This window comes from Mustela lutreola, chromosome 5 (genome assembly GCF_030435805.1).
Source record: "Mustela lutreola isolate mMusLut2 chromosome 5, mMusLut2.pri, whole genome shotgun sequence".
Taxonomy (NCBI): domain Eukaryota; kingdom Metazoa; phylum Chordata; class Mammalia; order Carnivora; family Mustelidae; genus Mustela; species Mustela lutreola.
Window position 1 is genome coordinate 65,628,168 of NC_081294.1, and position 19,799 is coordinate 65,647,966.

General features: G+C 55.6%; 2 protein-coding genes across 8 annotated transcripts; one reads left to right on the top strand and one right to left on the bottom strand.

The window, feature by feature from the left end:
* Positions 1-4,601: 4,601 nt before the first annotated feature.
* Positions 4,602-17,502, top strand: SLC34A1 (solute carrier family 34 member 1). Of its 7 annotated transcripts, XM_059174429.1 has the most exons (13): positions 4,603-4,707; positions 5,907-6,027; positions 6,150-6,299; positions 6,389-6,517; positions 6,590-6,733; positions 7,615-7,726; positions 7,850-8,045; positions 8,127-8,222; positions 13,773-13,842; positions 14,123-14,290; positions 15,503-15,619; positions 15,723-15,847; positions 16,478-17,502. In XM_059174429.1, exons 2-13 carry the CDS (start codon positions 5,919-5,921, stop codon positions 16,979-16,981), a joined length of 1,920 nt encoding a protein of 639 aa, XP_059030412.1. In that variant the 5' UTR covers positions 4,603-4,707; positions 5,907-5,918; the 3' UTR covers positions 16,982-17,502. The 7 variants fall into 7 exon arrangements, with proteins under 7 accessions (XP_059030415.1, XP_059030414.1, XP_059030417.1 ...); XM_059174432.1 differs by lacking the exons at positions 15,503-15,619; positions 15,723-15,847; positions 16,478-17,502 and adding exons at positions 15,233-15,269; positions 15,434-15,452 and having other exon boundaries at positions 4,602-4,707; XM_059174430.1 differs by lacking the exon at positions 6,389-6,517.
* Positions 17,503-18,575: 1,073 nt separating this feature from the next.
* Positions 18,576-19,101, bottom strand: PFN3 (profilin 3). The gene has a single exon (XM_059173464.1). The coding sequence runs from the start codon at positions 19,033-19,035 to the stop codon at positions 18,622-18,624; it is 414 nt and encodes a 137-aa protein (XP_059029447.1). The 5' UTR covers positions 19,036-19,101; the 3' UTR covers positions 18,576-18,621.
* Positions 19,102-19,799: the final 698 nt, after the last annotated feature.

Below are 19,799 nucleotides of genomic sequence, written 5' to 3' on the forward strand. Positions count from 1 at the left end.
TGATCAGGTTGTCTCTCTCAAGACAGGGGTGAACTTGGCTTCTGCGACATCTGTTTTTCTGCTCTTCCCAATCCTGTCATACCTGTCGGCTTCCTCCAGGAGTCCCTCTTTTTTTTTTTTTTTTTTTTCTTTTTTGCCCTCCCCCAAACATGGGTGCTCCTCCAGGCTCAGCCCCAGGCCTTCTCTCTATTCAATGTGCACATTCTCCCTTGGGGGAAGGGGAGGCATCTTCACAGGCTACACCTGAGGCCTTGAGGCAGGAGGGATGCCAAGTCACTCTGGGCACCAAGGCTGGGACAGGATGCTGGTCTTTGTACTGGCAGGGCCAGGTTTGAAAAGAGAGGGGTGACAGAGTCAGAATTACATTTTGAAAAGCTGGCCGGCTGCTAGTTTGGAGACTGGATCGGGAGGCACAAGGCCAGAAGCAGGGAGAGCCTTCAGTGAGAGATGGTGGACCAGACCCGGGAGGTGGCGAAAGGCTGAGGGAGCTCCCGCTGATGGGAAACGGGGAGTGCTGGGTGACGGAGGAGAGATAAGGAGGTGGGGGAGAAGGACAGTCCAAGGAGCCTGCTCTGTTTCTGGCTCAGATCAGAGGACCACGCACTGCTCCCTGAGGCTGGGAACGTGCGGGAAGCCCCGTCTGGGGTGAGGAGCACGTTGTGTGCTTCAGACCCACAGAGCCAACTGCTCACACCAGAGGCCCCTCAGACACAGTCTGTCCAGACGGATCTTGGCATCTTCCCTTCCAAACTGCTCTTCCTCCCGGGTGTCATTTCTCAGGTGAGATACCGCCAACCCCCAGGCTCCAGGCTGAGAGGTCTAGGGGAAGCTGTGGCCAGAGTGCTGGTGAGCAGACAGGGCAGGAGTCAGTATTCGGGGGACACGCAGAGACTGTCACGGGCTGGGAGGAGGCAGCACGTGAGTGGAAGGAATTCCAGTGAACCAAGGGGCAAAGACGTGGTCGCCTTCTCCATGCTCGCGGGAGTCCGGAAAACAGCTCCGGTCGGCTCCCTGGGGCTCCTGTGGCCACCCTCCCAAGTTCCTTTGGTCGTGGTCACTGCCTGTAGCATTTTATAATGATGTCTCTTGCAGGGCCTATGATGGAGAACTGCGTCCTTCCTTAAACCCAGAGCTCCGTGAAACCAGGGAAGGTAGACGGCAAAATTATCAAAGATCCTAACCTTATTAAAAAGAAGCACCCCAGGGGCGCCTGGGTGGCTCAGTGGGTTAAAGCCTCTGCCTCCAGTTCAGGTCATGATCCCAGAGTCCTGGGATCGAGCCCCGCCTTGGGCTTTCTGCTCATCGGGGAGCCTGCTTCCCTCTCTCTCTCTCTCTCTCTCTGCCTGCCTCTCTGCCTATTCATGATCTCTGTCTGTCAAATAAATAAATAAAATCTTAAAAAAAAAAAAAAAGAAAGAAGAAGAAGCAGCAGCACACCAGGGCGCCTGGGTGGCTCAGTGGGTTAAGCCTCTGCCTTCAGCTCAGGTCATGATATCAGGGTCCTGGGATCGAGTCCCACATCCAGCTCTCTGCTTGGCACGGAGCCTGCTTCCCTCTCTCTCCCTGCCTACCTCTCTGCCTACTTGTGATCTTTCTCTCTCTCTCTCTCTCTCTCTGTCAAATAAATACATAAAATCTTAAAAAAAAAAAAAAAGAAGCACCCCTAAGTTCATAAAGAGCACCTCAGAAAAGAGCACCTCAGATACAGTGGCTCCTGCTCTGGGTCTGACCAGAGCAGGGCAGGAGAGAGGAACATGGCCTGTGGTCGAGGTCCCTGGACCCAATGGGGATGGGAGCGCCAGGCACCCCTAGACAGCCTCTGAGCCCAGTATGACTTCACCAGCACTTGTGAGCCCGAGGACGATTCTGACACGAGAACTCAGCAATGACTACCTGCCCCTGGCTCAGCAACACCCCTCCCACCCATGCACCCCAATCTTTGCCAAATTACTCTGTCCAGTCTAGAGAGTTTCCGGGACACCCGAGGGATCGCTACATAATTAAGTTTCAGAACAGAACATGATGCAACTATTAAAAACAACATTGGTCCTGAGTGTAAATACACAGGGAAGGTAATATGCAACGGTAGGTGGAAAAGAGCAAGACGCAGTCTTTCATAAACAAAAAAATCCAAATAGGTGAGAGAGGTACAGAGAAAAGGCTGAGAGGCGGTGTTCTGTGACAACAACGGGTTGAAGAAGCAGGATTGTGGGGCGCCTGGGTGGCTCAGTGGATTAAGCCGCTGCCTTCGGCTCAGGTCATGATCTCAGTGTCCTGGGATCGAGCCCCGCATCGGGCTCTTTGCTCAGCGGGAGCCTGCTTCCTCCTCTCTCTCTGCCTGACTCTCCACCTACTTGTGATCTTTCTCTCTGTCAAATAAATTAATAAAATCTTTAAAAAAAAAAAAAAAAAGAAGCAGGATTGTTTTAATTTTCTTTTTTCTGTGAATGGAAACCTTTCTAGGATGCCCCACGTGGCTGATTGCCTGCCTCAGTTCTTCAGAATCTCCCAGAACAGGTCATAAGGCTCTATGGCTGATTTTCCAAACCAGGGCATTTTTTAAGTGAAAGGGAACTGTGGGCCAACAGTCATCAGCCAGGACTTAGCCAGGCAAACCAGGACTTATGGTCACTCTACCCAAAACCGATCCAGTTGCCCCTCTGCCCACCCCTCCCTGGTCCCCTGGGGCTTCTGTGGCCTAAACTGACACAGCCACAATGTGGAGGGGCTGGGATCCAAACCCAGGCTGGCCTTGTTGTCTGCTCTTAGCCACTCTGACAGAAACTCCATTATGAACACTAGCCAGCGGACAACCCCACAGTGTCCTGCAAATTAAGTACAAACTAGCTGACTTTTGTCATGTTAGAGGGGAGCTGTGCAGAAACATCCATCCACCTTGATGAGAAAGGCTGGATTTGTGTCACCCCAAAATATGTGTTATATAATAAGCTGCAGCCCAGGGGGACCCTGAGCAATCAAAGGGCAACCGGTGAGCCCAGGCAAGTTGTTGACCTGAAATAGGGTTGCGAATCTAGAGGAAGTGGAGCCGTTCTCTTGGTGGGGACACTGCAGCCATCCCCGGGACAGTAAGAGGGGCACACAAGCGTGAAGAGAACGCACATGCTGAGGGACTCTTCTAGTCACTGAGATGGGTCAGCTAGCTCATTGAATTCAACCACTGCAAAAGAACTGCCGATTGCCATTTTATTATTATTTTTTTAAAGATCTATTTATTTGAGAGAGAGAGAATGAATGAGCAGGAGGTGCTGAGGGAAAGAGAATCCCAAGCAGATTCCCCACTAAGTGTAGAACCCGATGAGAGGCTCGATCTCACATCTCACAACCCTGAGATCATGACCTGAGCTGAAATCAAGAGTGAGACACTTAACCAACTGAGCCACCCAGGTGACCCTCTGATTGCCATCTTATACTCGAAGTGACTTGCCTCAGCACCCCAGGCTAACCCAGGGATTAGACAGGAGAGAGCTGACCTAGCCAATCTTGGCTCAGCACAGAGTAGGAACTCAACTATTGTTCTTGGGAATGGAGGGACAGACACATGACTGGCTGGCTAGGTAGCTGGGGGTGGTGGTGGTGGATGGATGGATGGGTGGTTGGACAGGTTACTCAGGCAGTTGTCCAAGCTAGATTTTGAGTGGAACCCACCCCTGCTGGATCTGTTGAATCTTTCTCCCTCAGAAGGGAATATCTCTTCTCATCTCTCTTGTACAGCTGGGCCCTAATTCAAGCTCCAGAGTCCTGTGAAAGGGAAACAAGCTTCCCAAAGCCTCCCTAAGAGTCCTCTCTGGGTTTCGGGAGTTTTGCAACAGAACCCATACCATCATCAGCATCTCAATCCAGCAACCCAACTGTCATATAGTTCGTCTGTCTGCCATGCTCCCCTCCCCCATTCCACTACCCAAGTATCCCTGGGATGGATCTTCTCATCCCTCCTGTCCCACTTGATTCAGACCCCATCATCTCTTCTCTAGACCATCTCATCAGCCTCTTAGCTGGTCCCTATGCTTCCAGACTTTCCCCTTTGACGGACAACCTCCCACTAAAGAGACCATTCTAAAATGCAGACCAGGCCCTTCCTGAACCAGGCCCTTCCTGGAACCAGGGGTTCCACATTCTCTCAGACGAATCCTGGATCTGTGGTTGCAGGCTAGAGACTCTCCCTGACTCAGCACTATGCAGCCTTTCCGAGTTTCTCTCCTGTTACTTCTTCCATCGCATGCTCCCTCTCCTCTAAATGCCCCCCAAGACCCACAGACAGACCCACAGACATCCAGATACATGGCAAGGCTATTCCACAGGGAGTCGTGTTAGGCCAAGAATGAGGGGAAGGGGCTGGAGCCGTGAAATTTCCTTGAGGACTATGGGAATAAGGTGCCTAAGTAGCATCAGGATCTCTGCTTGGGGGCAGAAGAGGTACCCTAGCTGGGTTTGGGTCTCTGTCAGGCTGAGTTTCTGTGTGGGGAAAGAGAAAGTTTGATCATGGACTCCCCCAGCAGAGCTGACGATTAGTAATTAACTGGGAGGAATCTCAGGGGGGGAGGTTAATCGGGGAACAGAGGGAGGGCAGCTAGGGTTTTAGGACTTTGCCCTTGACCCAAGGGTATAAAGAGGAGGGTCCCAGCCCTTCCTCAGGCCCCTGGGGCTTCCTTAAGCAGCTGAGCAGGAGCTGAAACACAGAACCCCAAGGTAAGCCCAGGGCTCCCCTCTCCCAAACCCATCCCCAAGTCTTAGTAGGCAATAGCCTATCGCCCCTGCTTCCTCTCCTCTGCCCTAATTCTGCTTCCCCTTCCTGCTTGGGCCCAGTCTAGTCTGGCTTACCCTCCACCCCAAAGGAACAAGGACTCATGCTCTTCCAACACTTGGAATTTAGCTCAGCACCCCCACTCCTCCAAACAGCCAAGGGCCCCTGGGACAATATAGGGGTGTGGGATTATGGGTAGCTGATAGAGGCTGGGGTACTCCCACCCCAACAACCAAGAACTCCTGGGACAGTTCAAGGGGCCCTGAAGCAAACCAACAGCTTCTCAGATTGGAGATAATACAGGGAAACCTCCTTATCTAAACCAGCCTTGGTCTGAAACTCATTCATGGGAGAAAGGCCATCAGTGTTTGTTTATTGCTAGGAGGCAGGGAGGCAAATGGGGAAGGAAATTCAGTTGTGAGGGTAACCCAGGAACTCAGGATTCTGGCCAGTAGACCCTTTCCTGAGTGCATGTCCAGCTGGTCCCAAGAGCCAACAGGTGTCCATGTCTCCTCATGGCTCTCAGAACGGTCAGAACTCCTCCTGCATGTGCAGCCTTGGCCCATATCCGCAAGCTCGGCTAACACACGTTCCCCAGCCCCCGCCGGCTGCAGGGCGCTCCCAGCTCCTTCCCCTCCAGGGGCCCCTGCACCCGGGCCCTTGTCCCTTGCCATCTGGCCCCTCCTACTCATGTTCATCTCAGCTTGATCATCTCTCCCCTCCACCCCCTGCCATGGGGCACACTGGTAGCACTTGTATCTGTCATTAGAACCCTTGGCCCTATTGCCACAAGGGATTATTTCATTGACATCTGTCTCCCCGTGAGACTTGGAGCTTTCTGGGGGCAGGAGCTGTCCTTGTATTTAGCCATTGCTCTACCCCAGCGTCTAGTCCAGTGCCTAGGCTACAGCAGATTCTTCATAAATACTCATTGCCTGATGAGTACAAGCATCTGGCCCGAGTACCTGAGCATCTCTGCTATTATGGGGTAGAGGGTATACTTCCCTGGGTGTGTGTCTAGGGGTCACACACCACGGGTATGTGTGCATGTGAGTATGGGGGTATGGATGTGGACAGTGGGTGTGTGGGTATGTGTAAGTTTTCAGGACAGTAGCTGTCCCTCAGTGTTGCTGCCACCCCACAGTGTGTGCCCAGGATGATGTCCTATGGAGAGAGGCTGGGGGGCCCGGCTGTCTCCCCACTACCAGTCCGAGGGGGCCACATGATGCATGGGACAGCTTTTGCCTATGTGCCCAGCCCTCAGGGTGAGTGCTCCTCCCATCCGTGGACCCTGAATGCCCACAGTCGCTCACATCCCAGTGAGGTGTCCACCCCTCTGAGCCTATCCCGGGGCTTCTGGGAACTCCTAACCAGCCTCCCTCCCCAGTCCTGCACAGGATCCCAGGGACCTCCGCCTACGCCTTCCCCAGCCTGGGCCCTGTGGCCCTTACCGAGCACAACTGCCCCTACGGGGAGGTTCTGGAGTGCCATGACCCCTTGCCTGCCAAGCTGGCCCTGGAGGAGGAGCAGAAGCCAGGTGGGTCCGGGCTGGGGGTGGACAGCAGGGGTGGCAACATTCAGTACCCTAGCCCCTGGCCCCAGTGCTCATGCCCAGCCCATCTCCAGAGTCTGGGCTGGCCCAGAAGCTGCGCCGGGCTGGCATGACCCTCGTCAAGGTGCCCTTGATGCTCGCCTTTCTCTACCTCTTCGTCTGCTCCCTGGACGTGCTCAGCTCCGCTTTCCAGCTGGCTGGAGGTAGGGCCAGGGGGAGGGGATTGGGACAGGGTTCCTGAAGGGCATCACGCAATGCTGGCTCTTGTTCCTCAGGGAAGGTGGCTGGTGATATCTTCAAGGACAACGCCATCCTGTCCAACCCAGTCGCGGGGCTGGTGGTGGGGATCCTAGTGACCGTGCTGGTCCAGAGCTCCAGCACCTCCACGTCCATCATCGTCAGCATGGTCTCCTCTGGCTGTAAGTAGGCCCGCTGCGGCTAGGGAAAGGGCATTGGGGGCTGTGTGCCCTGGAGGGGCTGATGCAGCATGTCAGGGCTGGGGCCAGGGGGAGAAGGGGGCCAGGGAGTTAAGAGCAAAGGGCAGGACTCCAGCTTCTCGCACTCCATTTTCCAAGCTGTGGCCAGGAATAGTCTCAGCCAGGAGGGGTGTCTGAAGATCTGGAAAGGGTGGCAGGTGGGGAGTCCTGCCCCAGGAAGGTTCAGCACCTTATCACCCATAGTCATTTATTCCACTGTCCAGGGAAACAGAACCTGCTGGAGCTATACATATGATTTATTGCAAGGAATTGGTTTACATGATTGTGGGGCTGGCTGAGGAAATCCAAAATCCATAGGGCAGGTTGTTAGGAAGGGTAGGCTGGAACTCTCAGGGGGAAGCCAATGCTGGATGGCCTCCATTTTGCTCTTAAGGCCTTTTATCTCGCTGGATGAGGCCCACTGAGATCACCAAGGGTGATCCCCTTCACTTAAAGTCAGCCGGTTGTAGAGGTGAATCACACCTGTGGAATACCTTCCAGCAGCAGCTAGATGAGCATTGGACTGAATGACTGAGTCTTGTAGCCTGGCTAAGCTGACTCATGAAACTAACCACCACGCTCGTGTACCGTGCACACATGGGTACAGATCTGTCTCCACGTGCCGGACATGGGCCCTCGGATCCACACGTGCACGCACAGTGCATGTGTCCACCATGCTTGGTCACACACGTGTCCCTGGGACACCAAGACTGGGCAGTATCGTGGCAGGACTGCCGAGGGGGGGGTGGGATGTGGGCAGGTGTTTCCGGGGCAGGAGCTGGTGGCCCTCACACAGTCAGTGAAGGGGTCTCCTCTTCTGCTAGTGCTGGAGGTGAGCTCTGCCATCCCCATCATCATGGGCTCCAACATCGGCACATCTGTCACCAACACCATCGTGGCCCTGATGCAGGCAGGGGACAGGACTGACTTCCGGCGGTGAGGGGGTAGAGTGGTGAGGGGCCTGTGTGTGTTGGGGGAGGGTGGTCCCCAGGGCCAGAAGCCCCCAGCCGAAGTGCATCCTGACCCCGGCCCGCCCTGTAATGTGGCCTCCCTGCTCAGGGCCTTTGCAGGGGCCACGGTGCATGACTGCTTTAACTGGCTGTCGGTTCTGGTCCTGCTGCCCCTGGAGGCCGCCACCGGGTACCTGTACCATGTCACTCGACTGGTGGTTGCCTCCTTCAACATCCATGGTGGCCGCGATGCCCCTGACCTGCTCAAGATCATCACAGAGCCCTTCACCAAGCTCATCATCCAGGTGAGGCAAGGCTGGCGTGGAGGGTGATGTGGGATAGTAAGGACCCCTCTCTCACACCCCCCACCCACATCTTGTGCACAGCTGGACAAATCTGTGATTACCAGCATTGCCACTGGCGACGAGTCCCTGAGAAACCACAGTCTGATACGGATCTGGTGCCACCCAGACCCCACAGGGGTAAGTCTCAGGTCTGGCCACAAGGAATATTGTACCAATCCCTTCCAGTCCCCCAGCGGCTTTGGGGAGTTATTACCAATCAACTTGAGTTGGCATGTTATTGATCTAGCCCAGTGGTTCTCAAACTGTGGACCAGAGGCACTTGTGCCACCTGGGAACCTATTAAAGCTACAAGATATTCAGCCTTTCCCTAGACCTAAGTAGGTCTAGGAAAAACTATCAGAAAAAACTTGAGGGGATGGGACAGAGCAGCCTATGTTTCAACAAGTCTTCTCAGTCAGCTCTGCGCTCAAGTTTGAGAACCACTAATCTGGCTCTACCTTCTGGCTTCACAGGGAGAGTATAGGTTCTGAAAGGCTGAGACACTTGCCCGAGCTTGTCCTACCATTTCAGGGCCCTGAGGACAGATCTAGCAGTTTAGGGCTCTCTTCTCCCCGCCAAGATGCCAGGGGCTCGTGACTCAGCTGTGCCACGTTTAGGGGCCCAGGTAACGTGGCAAGGGGGTGAAGGGGTTATGAGGGTGCCTGGGAAAGCTGGACAAACAGGAACAAGAAAAGGGGGCTGTGTGGAGACCTCCCTGGAGACACAACAGCGACTAGTACTCTTGTCGGGGCTCTTTCCCCTGGAGACTGCCACAGGCATGCATCCATGTGTCCTTCTGCACCATTTCTACTGCCCAGAATGGAGACCTGTTTGGATCAGTGGGACGCTTGTGCACCTGCCATGACACCAGGCTCACAAGAAAGCAGGCAATCGGCGCACTTTCTCACTCAGCCACGGAAAGGGAAGTGCTTCATCAAAATCCTGATCCACGGTATTTGCTTTACCTCAGTTGCCACTTCCAAGAAGCGACTCCATTCAGAACAGAGCGAAGGCAACCCAAAGCCCAGGGCTCAGCAGGCCCGGCCCCCTCCTCCTTCCTACTTGCTACTTGATATCACTGGCCCTTGATCCCAGCGTGAACACAGAGCAGCCTTTCAACCCGCCTTCTGCAGTGCCTTCCTTCGCATCAGAGCCGTGCGCAGCTCTGGTCTGGCACTTCTGAGTGTTTCAGGCAGTCGGACATCAAAAAGCCCATGCGGGCAGCTCTCAGGCTGGCTTTGTGACCCCTCCAACATGGTGCTGCCTTCTCACCTGCCCCCTGGGCACTCTCTGAATTGCCCAAAACCTCTTCACTCCATAGCAGAATGGGGGCGACACAGACATCACACCGCTGGATCTTCACAGGAAACAAGCCACAGGAGGGAGCTCCTGGGCTGCGGAGTCCCTCCCTGGTGCCTGCCTGCAGCTGTGCTCAGCTGGCCTTCCCCCCTGCAACAGGTGCACCAGACGCTGCCTGCCCCTGCTGGAATCCTCACAATGTAGGGCAAGGTGGACACGGACAACCCATCTTCCGCTGGAGAAACCCGGGCCTGCTTGCGTGAAGTCAGCCACCCGAGTTTACCTGCCCAGGGCGCTGTCCCCACTGCTCCCTACATCACTTCCCTGAGTGCTGGTCTCACAGCCCGCTGTCCCAGAAGAATGGGTCCACCGCAACAGTATCCATACGGGATTTCCCTGGCTTGAAGAGTAGCAGACAGGTGGCATTCGAGCTCCCTTTTCTCATCCTCTCTTGAGGTCAGTCCATGTGGAACATGGCTCCGCAGCCCCGTGCCTGCTCTGGCCATGTGTGCTGGGGGCTCTTCCTGCACCAGACTCGAACTTTTCCTGTGACCACCATGTCTCCCTTCCAACCTGTCCTGGTGGCCTCCATTCCCCGCCCCCCAACTGGACCCAACCTCACCCAAGCCAGTCTCCAAGAAACCCAGTCACCAAAATCAGTATTGGGAATCTGAAGGTTTCCAGATGGTGGAAGAAAACCCAGAGGCAATTTTAACGTTCCAACACCTCTTGACACTCCAGGGGCCTACCCTTGTCCTGGGAATTACCTTCTGATGTACTCACACTATGGACTGCCAACCCTACTTGCCTGGTTTAAACAAGCATTCCTCAAGGACTTGCAGCCAGGGACACAGGATTTATCTCTGGTCCTTTTTTTTTTTTTTTTTTTAAGATTTTATTTATTTATTTATTTGACAGAGTGAGATCACAAGTAGACAGACAGGCAGGCAGAGAGAGAGAGGAAAGCAGGCTCCCTGCTGAGCAGAGAGCCCGATGTGGGACTCGATTCCAGGACCCTGAGATCATGACCCGAGCCCAAGGCAGCCGCCCAACCCACTGAGCCACCCAGGTGCCCTATCTCTGGTCCATTTTATAGGCTCAGAGAGGCTTGCCCAAAACCATACCATGGAGATAAGATGAAAATCCTGGTGGAATCTGGAGCCCATGCTTCTGAATCTCCATCTCGCTGCCTCTTCCAGAAGTCAGTCTGGTGTCCTATCATGTGTGTCCATTTGCTACTCTGCCCATCCCGCCTGAATGCCACAGCTGACCACAGCCAGAGACTTCTCCAGCAGCAGTAGGTGCGGCTCTAAGGAGTTCTCCATTTTGCCACCAGATGGCGCAGCTGGCACGGTGATTTCTGCTTCCAGAAAAACAAAGACACTGAGCTCCCGTTCTGCTTCAGGCTGAACTAAGGCTCGCATCCTGTGTCTTTCTCCCAGGGAGAGGATTCTTGGAGCCTCACAGTCTTTTGCGAGCTTAATCGTGTCCTGCACCTCCTACTGGCACTTAAATCCTAACTCTCTTCCAAGAATCCTCAAAACAAGCCCCTGGGAAGCGGTGGGCAGCGTTATAGACCTCATGCTGCAAGGCAAGGAAACTGGGGCCCAGAGAGGTTCGGTGTTTGGTCCAGTATCACAGAGCTGGGAGTGGCTCAGATGGAGTTGCAGCTTAGGACTCTTGGGGCTCATTTATTCTGTTCTTCCCACAGAACTCACCCCTCCTACCCAGGTCCAGGAAGGATAGGCACACCTAGGGGTATGTCCCAGACCCTGGGCTGCCCAGTTCTTTGTCAGGGCTAGAGGAGCTCCCCACCTTCTTGACAAGGAAGCCCTGGGCCTGCTCCCTTCCCTCACTCAGTACCCACTCCCAGCCTGACCATACAGCCTACACATTCTCTGGCATCCCCACTCCTACTCCTCTCTAGCCCTTTACAGTCTCTGCATTCTACCCCTCCCCCCACCACCACCACCAGCTCAGCCAGAGCCACATAACCCACGCCGGAGGCACAAAACCCTGGCAGGAAGGTCAAGGGTCAAAACCCTAGACCTTAGCCCTCAGGTTTGCCCTGCCCACACACAGCCAGCCCTGAGTCAGATGATACCCCCTGAGTCAGATGATACCCCCCTCCCATGAAGTTCCTCCCCTAAGAGACCCTGGGCCCAGCCAGGTCAGTGGGGCACAGGCTGATCAGGTACCCATTTGTCTCAGGGATCATCTGCCCAGGGCTCCAAGCTAGTCCATCACAGTGTTCCCCAACAGGGCCAGGACCCTGAGACACTGTCAGGAGCTATTGATCCTAACCTAGGACATCAATCTCACACAAACACATAAGCACATGCTCTTCCCACCATGTGGTCCTAGATGGGCCCGGCAATGGAGGGGGTCTAATCCTGATTAGGAGGCATGATGTCTTACTGAAGACTTAACATAAGTCTGCAGAGAGCACTTGGCACACATTTCCTCCCGTAACCTTTACAGCAGCTCTCTCTTTCTCTCTCTCTCTCTCTTTTGTTTTTAAAGATTTATTTATTTGAGAGAGAGAGAATAGGCAGGGGGAGCAGCAGGCAGAGGAAGAGGGAGGAAGCTCCCCGCTGAGCAAGGAGCCCAACGTGGGGCTCGATCTCAGGGCACCAGGACCATGATCTGAGCCGAAGGCAGATGCTTAACCGACAAGCCACCAAGGCACCCCTTTATAACAGCTCTTATGTCATCTGCTTTAAACAGGCTGAGAGGTGGCATGATTTGTCCCAGGTCGTTGGCACAAGAAACAGGACTTGCTCACATCCACTGGACAGCTGACACACAGCTTTCCCCCTTACACCCAGCTCTCGCCTACCCACACAGCAGTTACCATGGCCTCCCCAGCCTGCTTTTCCGGCGGAGCCCACCAGAGACTACTCTCTCCTAGTTTCTCAGCTTGCAGCGGCGGCCTGGGTTTTGAGGGTGCCCCAGGGCCCTTGTCTGGCCAGCTAGAACACATATGAGTATACTGCCTCACTCACAGCAGCTCAGGCCACTAAGAGAAACCAGACTTCAAGCCAGGTGCCAGAAATAGTTCCCATTTCTAGCATACATTTTATAAATGACATGATTTGGAATAAACCCTAAAGGAGCCATGACATTGAAGGGCCACGACCCCACCTGAGACATGACCCTCCACACAGGAAAGGTCTGGGGCTGTGCTGTGGAGGGCAGAACTTCCTGGGACCAGTGCCCATATCAGCTCCCAGAGGTGGCAGAGGGTGAATAAGGAAAAGGCGTAGCTCTGGCATTTTGCTTGGGGCCCTAGGCATTCTTGTCCCTTTCTGGGGCTCAGTTCTTCCTTTGGGCTGGGATCCTGAGGGCAAGGAAAGGCTCCCCAATTACATTCAAGAAAAAATAATTCCTCAGTCCAACGAGGCTGCAAAGTAGTGGTCCAGACCAATGTGGCCCTCACATAATTGTAAAGAATGGGATTTCTCTTGCAGACTCGGGCCATTTGGCCATGCAGGGCTTCATCCCTGGATGGCGACAGTGGCCTGGAGCTGAGTGGCTGCTGCCCCTATAGGACCCAAACGCAGTCCTCCACCTCCTCCACGCTCAGCCTGAGCCCCTCAGTTAGGCTACCTGCCTGGCCCTGGGCCCTCTGAATTGGGGGGGGGGGGTCTCTCCCCACTGAGTAGGTGGGTAAGAAGTAGGTGGGGACTGGACTTCTGCCCCCTGGTGGTCCTCCTTCCCCATACCCCAACCTTCCCCATAAAGATTTGAGCAAGAGGACAGTGAGCTTGGACTAATGGTGCCTCTGGCGAGAGGATGGGGGCACAGATGCTGGGGAAGGGGGCAGGGCAACACCAGGAGAGGGTTGGTAGTAAAGAATGGGGAAGGGAGAATTTTCATAAGGAGGGCCATGGTCAGAAGCACCCAAGGCCAAGGAGAGGTTGAGGAGAACAAGGATAAGAAGCCACAGGATTGGGGCGTCTGGGCGGCTCAGTTGGTTAAGCGACTGCCTTAGGCTCAGGTCATGATCCTGGAGTCTCGGGATAGAGTCCCACATTGCTTCCCAGCTCAGCAGGGAGTTTGCTTCTCCCTCTGACTCACCCCTCTCTCTTCGTGCTCTCTCTTTCTCAAATAAATAAATAAAATCCCTGTGGGCCCCAGTGAGAGCCAGATGGGTAGATAGGATAGAATGAATATTCAGAGGGCTGACCGTGGCCAGATTCTTGTGTGGCAGGTATTTCCACCCTCAACTCTCCAGCAGAAGAGACAGGCCAACTGTCCAAGGGCATGTAGTCAGGAGGACCACCTCCATCCCCCACCCCCACCCCCCGCCTCTCCCTAACCTTCCCCCTTATCTCCAACCCCAGGCTACATTTTCCTAAATTCTAAGTCAATCTCCTCTTAATCCAGGTTCCCACCCCCCTGCCCAGGGCAGAGGCCAACACCAGCTGGACTCTTGGAAATGTCACCATGGAGAAATGTGAGTGTCTGCATCACAGATGTCTGGCATGGCAGGGGCACAGCTGGGCAGAGGAAGGGCTGCACCCACCCCTGCCCCCTGCCACTGCTGCTATCAATCCCAGGAAAACCAGCTATCAACCAGCTCAGGTCTGGGGCTTGGGCTAATCCCTGCTGTTGAGGCTAAAGGAGCCTGGGGTGGGACTTTAGGCTCCCATCCTAAGAAGGCATCAAAAGTGGGGGGCTGGGAACCAGCTGTGGGGGTTCAGCTCTCAGCTGCTTGACACTTCCCCCCCCGCCAGGCAACCACATCTTCGTGGACACAGGGCTGCCTGACTTGGCCGTGGGGCTCATTCTGCTGGCCGGCTCCCTGGTGCTCCTGTGCACCTGCCTCATTCTCCTTGTCAAGATGCTCAACTCTCTGTTGAAGGGCCAGGTGGCTAAGGTCATTCAGAAGGTTATCAACACAGGTGAGTCCCCAAGAACTGCATGTGTGCACCCCAGGACGGGACCTTTCACATCTTACTAAGTCCCACTGCTGCTTTGCTGTGTGATCTGGGCAAAGCCCTGCCGTCTTGAGCCTGTTTGTCCCTGTGAACAAAGAGGGGGCAGAGTCAGGTGATTTCTGAGGCTCCCGAGGTGCTGGCAGCTGGTCATCTGTGGCTGCCCCTGACTGTGGTTCCATTCCAGTAGGTGGCTCGAAACAGATTCTCAGTGGCCACGGACGCATTCAACAAATACTCCCTACACCCTTGGCACTCCCTACACTCTGGTGCCAAGGGTCCAGAGCTGAGCCCCAGAGACGGTCCCACCCTCAGGGAATTCCCAACCCAGAGGAGGAGACAGATGTGTAATGAAAAATAAATGATCGAGGGGGGATACATTCATATTGAGGGGTGATTCCCAAGGAGAAAGCAAAAATGACAGAGTATGGAAAAAGTTGCTTTCAGTGGGCAGTCAGCAGCCTATGTGAAGAGGCCAAAATGAGGAATAGCAGTCAGATGTGGCTGAAGAGTGTTCTGCGCAGAGGGAACAGTCAGTGCAAAGGCAAAGAGGCGGGAACAGGCTGGGCAGAAAGATGGCCAGCAGTGTGGGGGGAACTCAGTGATCGAGGTGGGGAGAGGTCAACAAGATCACAGGGAGGGAGCCCACCCTGGGGGCCCCCACAGGCTGTGATCAGAGCCTGGACTTTAGTAAGGGTAACGTGGGCCCTTGAAGGGTTGGGGTAGGGGGGTGACATGGTCTGATTTTCATCGGAAGCTTCATTTCAGGCTCTGGGGACGGTGCCTGGCACTGGCAGAGGTTGCATAATGAATGCTGGGGTCAGGTGCATTCGTGGATCTCTGGGAGCTTAGGGATGGGAGATACAAAGTCTGCCAGAGGGCCAAAGGTCAGGGAGGGCTTTTCCGCAGCCTTGTATCTACACGAAGCCCTGAGGAGGAACATGAAGTAAGAATGATATTCTGGGCAGAGGGGACAGTCTGATGCAACCAGGCTGAGAAGGGCCTTTAATCCAAGACCAGGGAGGGCGAGTAGAAGCCCCCGCAGTTGAGCAGGGGACTGGACAGACAAGGCCCTACCTGAAAGCTGGTACCCAATACCTCCTCCCTAAGGTAGGTCCTGGCTCCTCTGCCCATGCATGCCCTCCTCCTGACCCTGCTGGGACGGGGGTGTCCTCGTAGACTTCCCCGCCCCCTTCACCTGGGCCACAGGCTACTTTGCCATGGTGGTGGGCGCCGGCATGACCTTCGTTGTTCAAAGCAGTTCTGTGTTCACCTCAGCCATCACCCCACTCATCGGTGAGTGTCCATGGCATGGTGGGGCAGGGGGAGGGGCAGGCTGGCAGGGAAAGGGCCAAAGGAGGTGCCTGGAGGTGAACCTAGCCTCTCTGTCTACCCCCAGGCCTGGGTGTGATCAGCATTGAGAGAGCCTACCCCCTCACGCTGGGCTCCAACATTGGCACTACCACCACAGCCATCCTGGCTGCACTGGCCAGCCCCCGGGAGAAGCTGTCCAGCTCCTTCCAGGTACTCTGGGAGGGTGCCTGCCGGGGGTGAGACAGGGCTGGGACTGAGGTGTGGCACCTGACACAGGGTAGGACACCACATATGAAAGTTTCTGACTGCCTACTAAGGCCCACCCACTATCCCAGGCTCTGTGGAAACCGAACGGGGCAAAGTCGGCCTGGTGCCAGCCCCAAGACCTTAGCATCTACCAGGCAGGATTTACCTAGATAATCAAGCAAACAGCAGCTAGTGGGATCTGAGCTCTGAGGAAGGGGTGCAGCAGGACGGGGGGCTGGGCCATTCTCGGGGATCAAGAACAAGTAGGGGGGCAGATGGCAAAGGGGTTGCTGTCCTAGGAGCAAAGGAGTGAGGACAAGCCTAGGGCTGGGGCCAAGGAGCCATGGAGCCAGAAACTAGTATGCATCTCTTTGCTGCTGGGTTCAGGAGGATCTGCTGGGGAATTTGCAAGAGGGGTCAGTGGGAGGAAATGTGTAGTGTTAGGGCAGAAGTGTCTCAGTATTTTCCTAGGAGCACATCAGCCCTGATTTTGCTGCTGCCCAGGCTGGGCCAGACTCCCGTTATCCAGCCGTACAGGCAGGACAGGGAGCGGGGGCCCACGCGTATCTCAGCCCTCTGCCTTCTCCTCTACAGATCGCCCTCTGCCACTTCTTCTTTAACATCTCGGGCATCCTGCTCTGGTACCCGGTGCCCTGCACGCGCCTGCCCATCCGCATGGCCAAGGCGCTGGGCAAACGCACGGCCAAGTACCGCTGGTTTGCCGTCCTCTACCTCCTCCTGTGCTTCCTGCTGCTACCCTCGCTGGTGTTCGGCGTCTCCATGGCTGGCTGGCAGGCCATGGTGGGTGTGGGAGCACCCTTCGGGGCCCTGCTGGCCTTCGTGGTGCTCGTCAGCGTCTTGCAGAACCGCAGCCCTGGACACCTGCCCAAGTGGCTGCAGACGTGGGACTTTCTGCCCCGCTGGATGCACTCGCTGCAGCCCCTGGACCGCCTCATCACCCGCGCCACGCTGTGCTGCGCCAGGCCTGAGCCCCGTTCCCCACCGCTGCCTGCCAGGGTCTTCCTGGAGGAGCTGCCCCCTGCCACCCCCTCCCCCCGCCTGGCACAACCTACTCGACACAACGCCACCCGCCTCTAGCCTGAAGTGCTGCCGGGGGGGCAGAGAAGGGCCTGCACTGGGTGTCCGCTGTGGACGGGTGGAAGGGTGTTTCCGAGCATACTGGGCATGGGCCTGTCCTTGGGTGGGTCCACAGAGGTCTGGGCTTGTGGGACTGAGAGTCTGTGGCATCCTGCATGTGTGGACTGATGCACCCGTGGGGGGCTGTGAGCAGGCTGCAGGGTACCTGGCTATGACTGTGAGTCCTTGGCCCCCAGGGGGGTCTTGTTTGGAGGCCTGTGCTTGGCTCTCCTGTACACACAAGTCCAACTCGGCAGAGCGGGGAGTAAGGGTGGGTCCGGAACGGGACTTGCAGCTGTTTGCTTGCGCAGAGATGCGGGTGCCTGAGTCACTGGCTGAGTTCTCACCCCTCTCCGTCACCTTCCTCCCTCCATTATACCACCCTCCTCATCCTCACCCCAATGTTCTGCAGTACCGCCACAACCCCCTTTCCCGATATTGTGTGATGAAAAAGGAATTAAATCCTCATTATGCATTTACAATTCTGTGTGTTCTCCATCTGGGGAGGGAGGGAGACCATGGCTTGGGGTTCAGCAGCACTATTACCTGCAAGCTCACCAGTCCACCTAACCCTGCCTTAATGAGTCCAACTCCTGATTCAGACTTCCTGGGAGTCCTTACTAGGGGCCGGGGCCACCCCCAAGGCAAGTATAAGGAGGGCATTCTGTGCCAACTCCCTCCCCCTTTCTAGGATAACATTAGTGTTCCAGAAAACAAGTGACAGGTGGGGGCTTGTCAGGAGAGATGGGGTGGGGGGGACAGGAAAGGTGAAAATAGGCAAGAGAGGCCATGCCCTGGGCCCTGGAGCATAGTGGACAGGGACCAGCTACCCTCCCTCCCATCTTTGTCCTTTCCCTTTGGGCAATAAACCAAGCCTCACTTAAACCCATCCAAGATTTTCAATTCCTCCTTTTCCATGGGGGCCCTGGAGCTGAGGCCTGCAGAGTGAGGGTCAAGGGGTGGGCAATACCTAAGTTCTTCCTTCTAGTCCAGAGAGTCCTCTGGGGTCTTTGGACCCCAAGAGGGAAGGAAGGCCCTAGGGCCCCAGATCTCACTGTGATGGTCTTGGACATGTGCTCTCCTTCCGCTCCCTTTGGGGTATGTGGAAGGAGACCCAAGAACTCGAGAGCCCTAGAGGTGCTCTCCAAGCTACCAGCCCTATTCCATCACCCACTCACAACACTTGCAAAGGCTTCCTCCTGCCAAGTGAAGGGGGTAAGAAGTGCACCGCCCTCCAGCCTTCCTCCTGACTCCCTGACACCCCATAGTGCCAGGCTGGGGTGCACCTGCAGAGGGATGTGGGAGGGGCTCCCTTTATAGTGTGTCTTGCACACAGGTGTGGAAAGTTATTTTGGGAAAGGACTCTGGGAAATCAGGCCAGAGGTTTCTACGGGGCACTCATGGGTACGAGGGCCGGGTCTAGAGTACGGGAGGCTGGGAAGCCTCTGGACTCAGAATCCCAGCCCATCACGTAACCCTGCCTGCAAGAATCTTCCAGGGAAACTGGTCTCATCTGCAACTGCCCTGTGCACAAATACAGGATGAGCTAGCCACGTCCAGCATTTATTTTGCCCGTGCCGCCCCGCTGCCTAGCTGTCCCGCTAGGTGCCCTGCTTGCGCAGACCCTTGATCAGTTCATGCACCGTCTTATTGAGGATGCCCCCGTGCACGCCGCGCCTGCCCATGAGCACGAGGAGCACGCGCGGGGTGTGGCCGACGCAGACCGCGCGCCCATCCAACCCCTTGGTGCGCGCGTCCAGAACTCCATCGCCCTCAGACAGCAAGTGGTCGCGGATGACGCAGCAGCGGCGGCCCGCCACGCTGAGGCCCGACAGCAGGAAGGTGCGCCGGTCATGCCCTGTGAGCACACCCACCTCCTGCGGCGATATGGCAGCCAGAAGGCCTCCGGGGCGCGATGCCCACACGCAGCGATTGTCTGAGTGACCCACGATGGCCACGTCGTCAATGCGCTGGTCACGCAACACCGCACTGATATAGCCCTTCCAGTCTCCCATTCCGGCTCAGAGTGCGCCCCCCACCCCGCGTCTGGCCGCACTTTCCCGGGCTATCCGGCTGTTCCCGGTGCCTGGAACCCCAGGCACTGTGACGCTCGTTGGGGGGTGGGGGGTTGTGACACTGAGGCATGGCCATGTCACAGAGAGGCTGCATGCACTGGAGAATGTATACGTGGAGCGAGGGGAAGGCGTGGTGAGGTTGGAAAGTTAGCCTAAAAGAGGAAATCGCGTCCTCCATATAACCCTTGAAAAGCTAACTTAATTGGCTCACCACGCACAAAGTACACATGGGTTTAAGAACAAAAAGAGCAAGTATGGACAGCTAGACCTCGCAGCCTGGTAACCATTCAAACCCCAGAATCCCCAGTTTGGTTTAACGTTAAGGAAAATCAGACTCTCCTGGAAATCTGTTAAACAGATTGCTGGGTCCCAACTCAAGAGTTTCTGATTCAGTAGTATGGGAGGCAGCCAGAGAAAAATGCGTTTCTAACAAGTTCCCCATTGATGCTGCGACTGGTGGTCCAGGCACACTTTGAGCCCCACTGCCCTAGTGCAAGTTGGTGGGGGAAAGGGGTATCTTCCACATTGCCAGCTCTGAGTCCACACCCGTGGTTTTTTTTTTTTTTTTAAGATTTTTTCTTTATTTATCTGACAGTGATCACAAGTAGGCAGAGAGACAGGCAGAGAGAGAGGAGGAAGCAGGCTCCCTGTAGAGCAGAGAGCGCGATGTGGGGCTCGATCCCAGGACCCTGGGATCATGACCT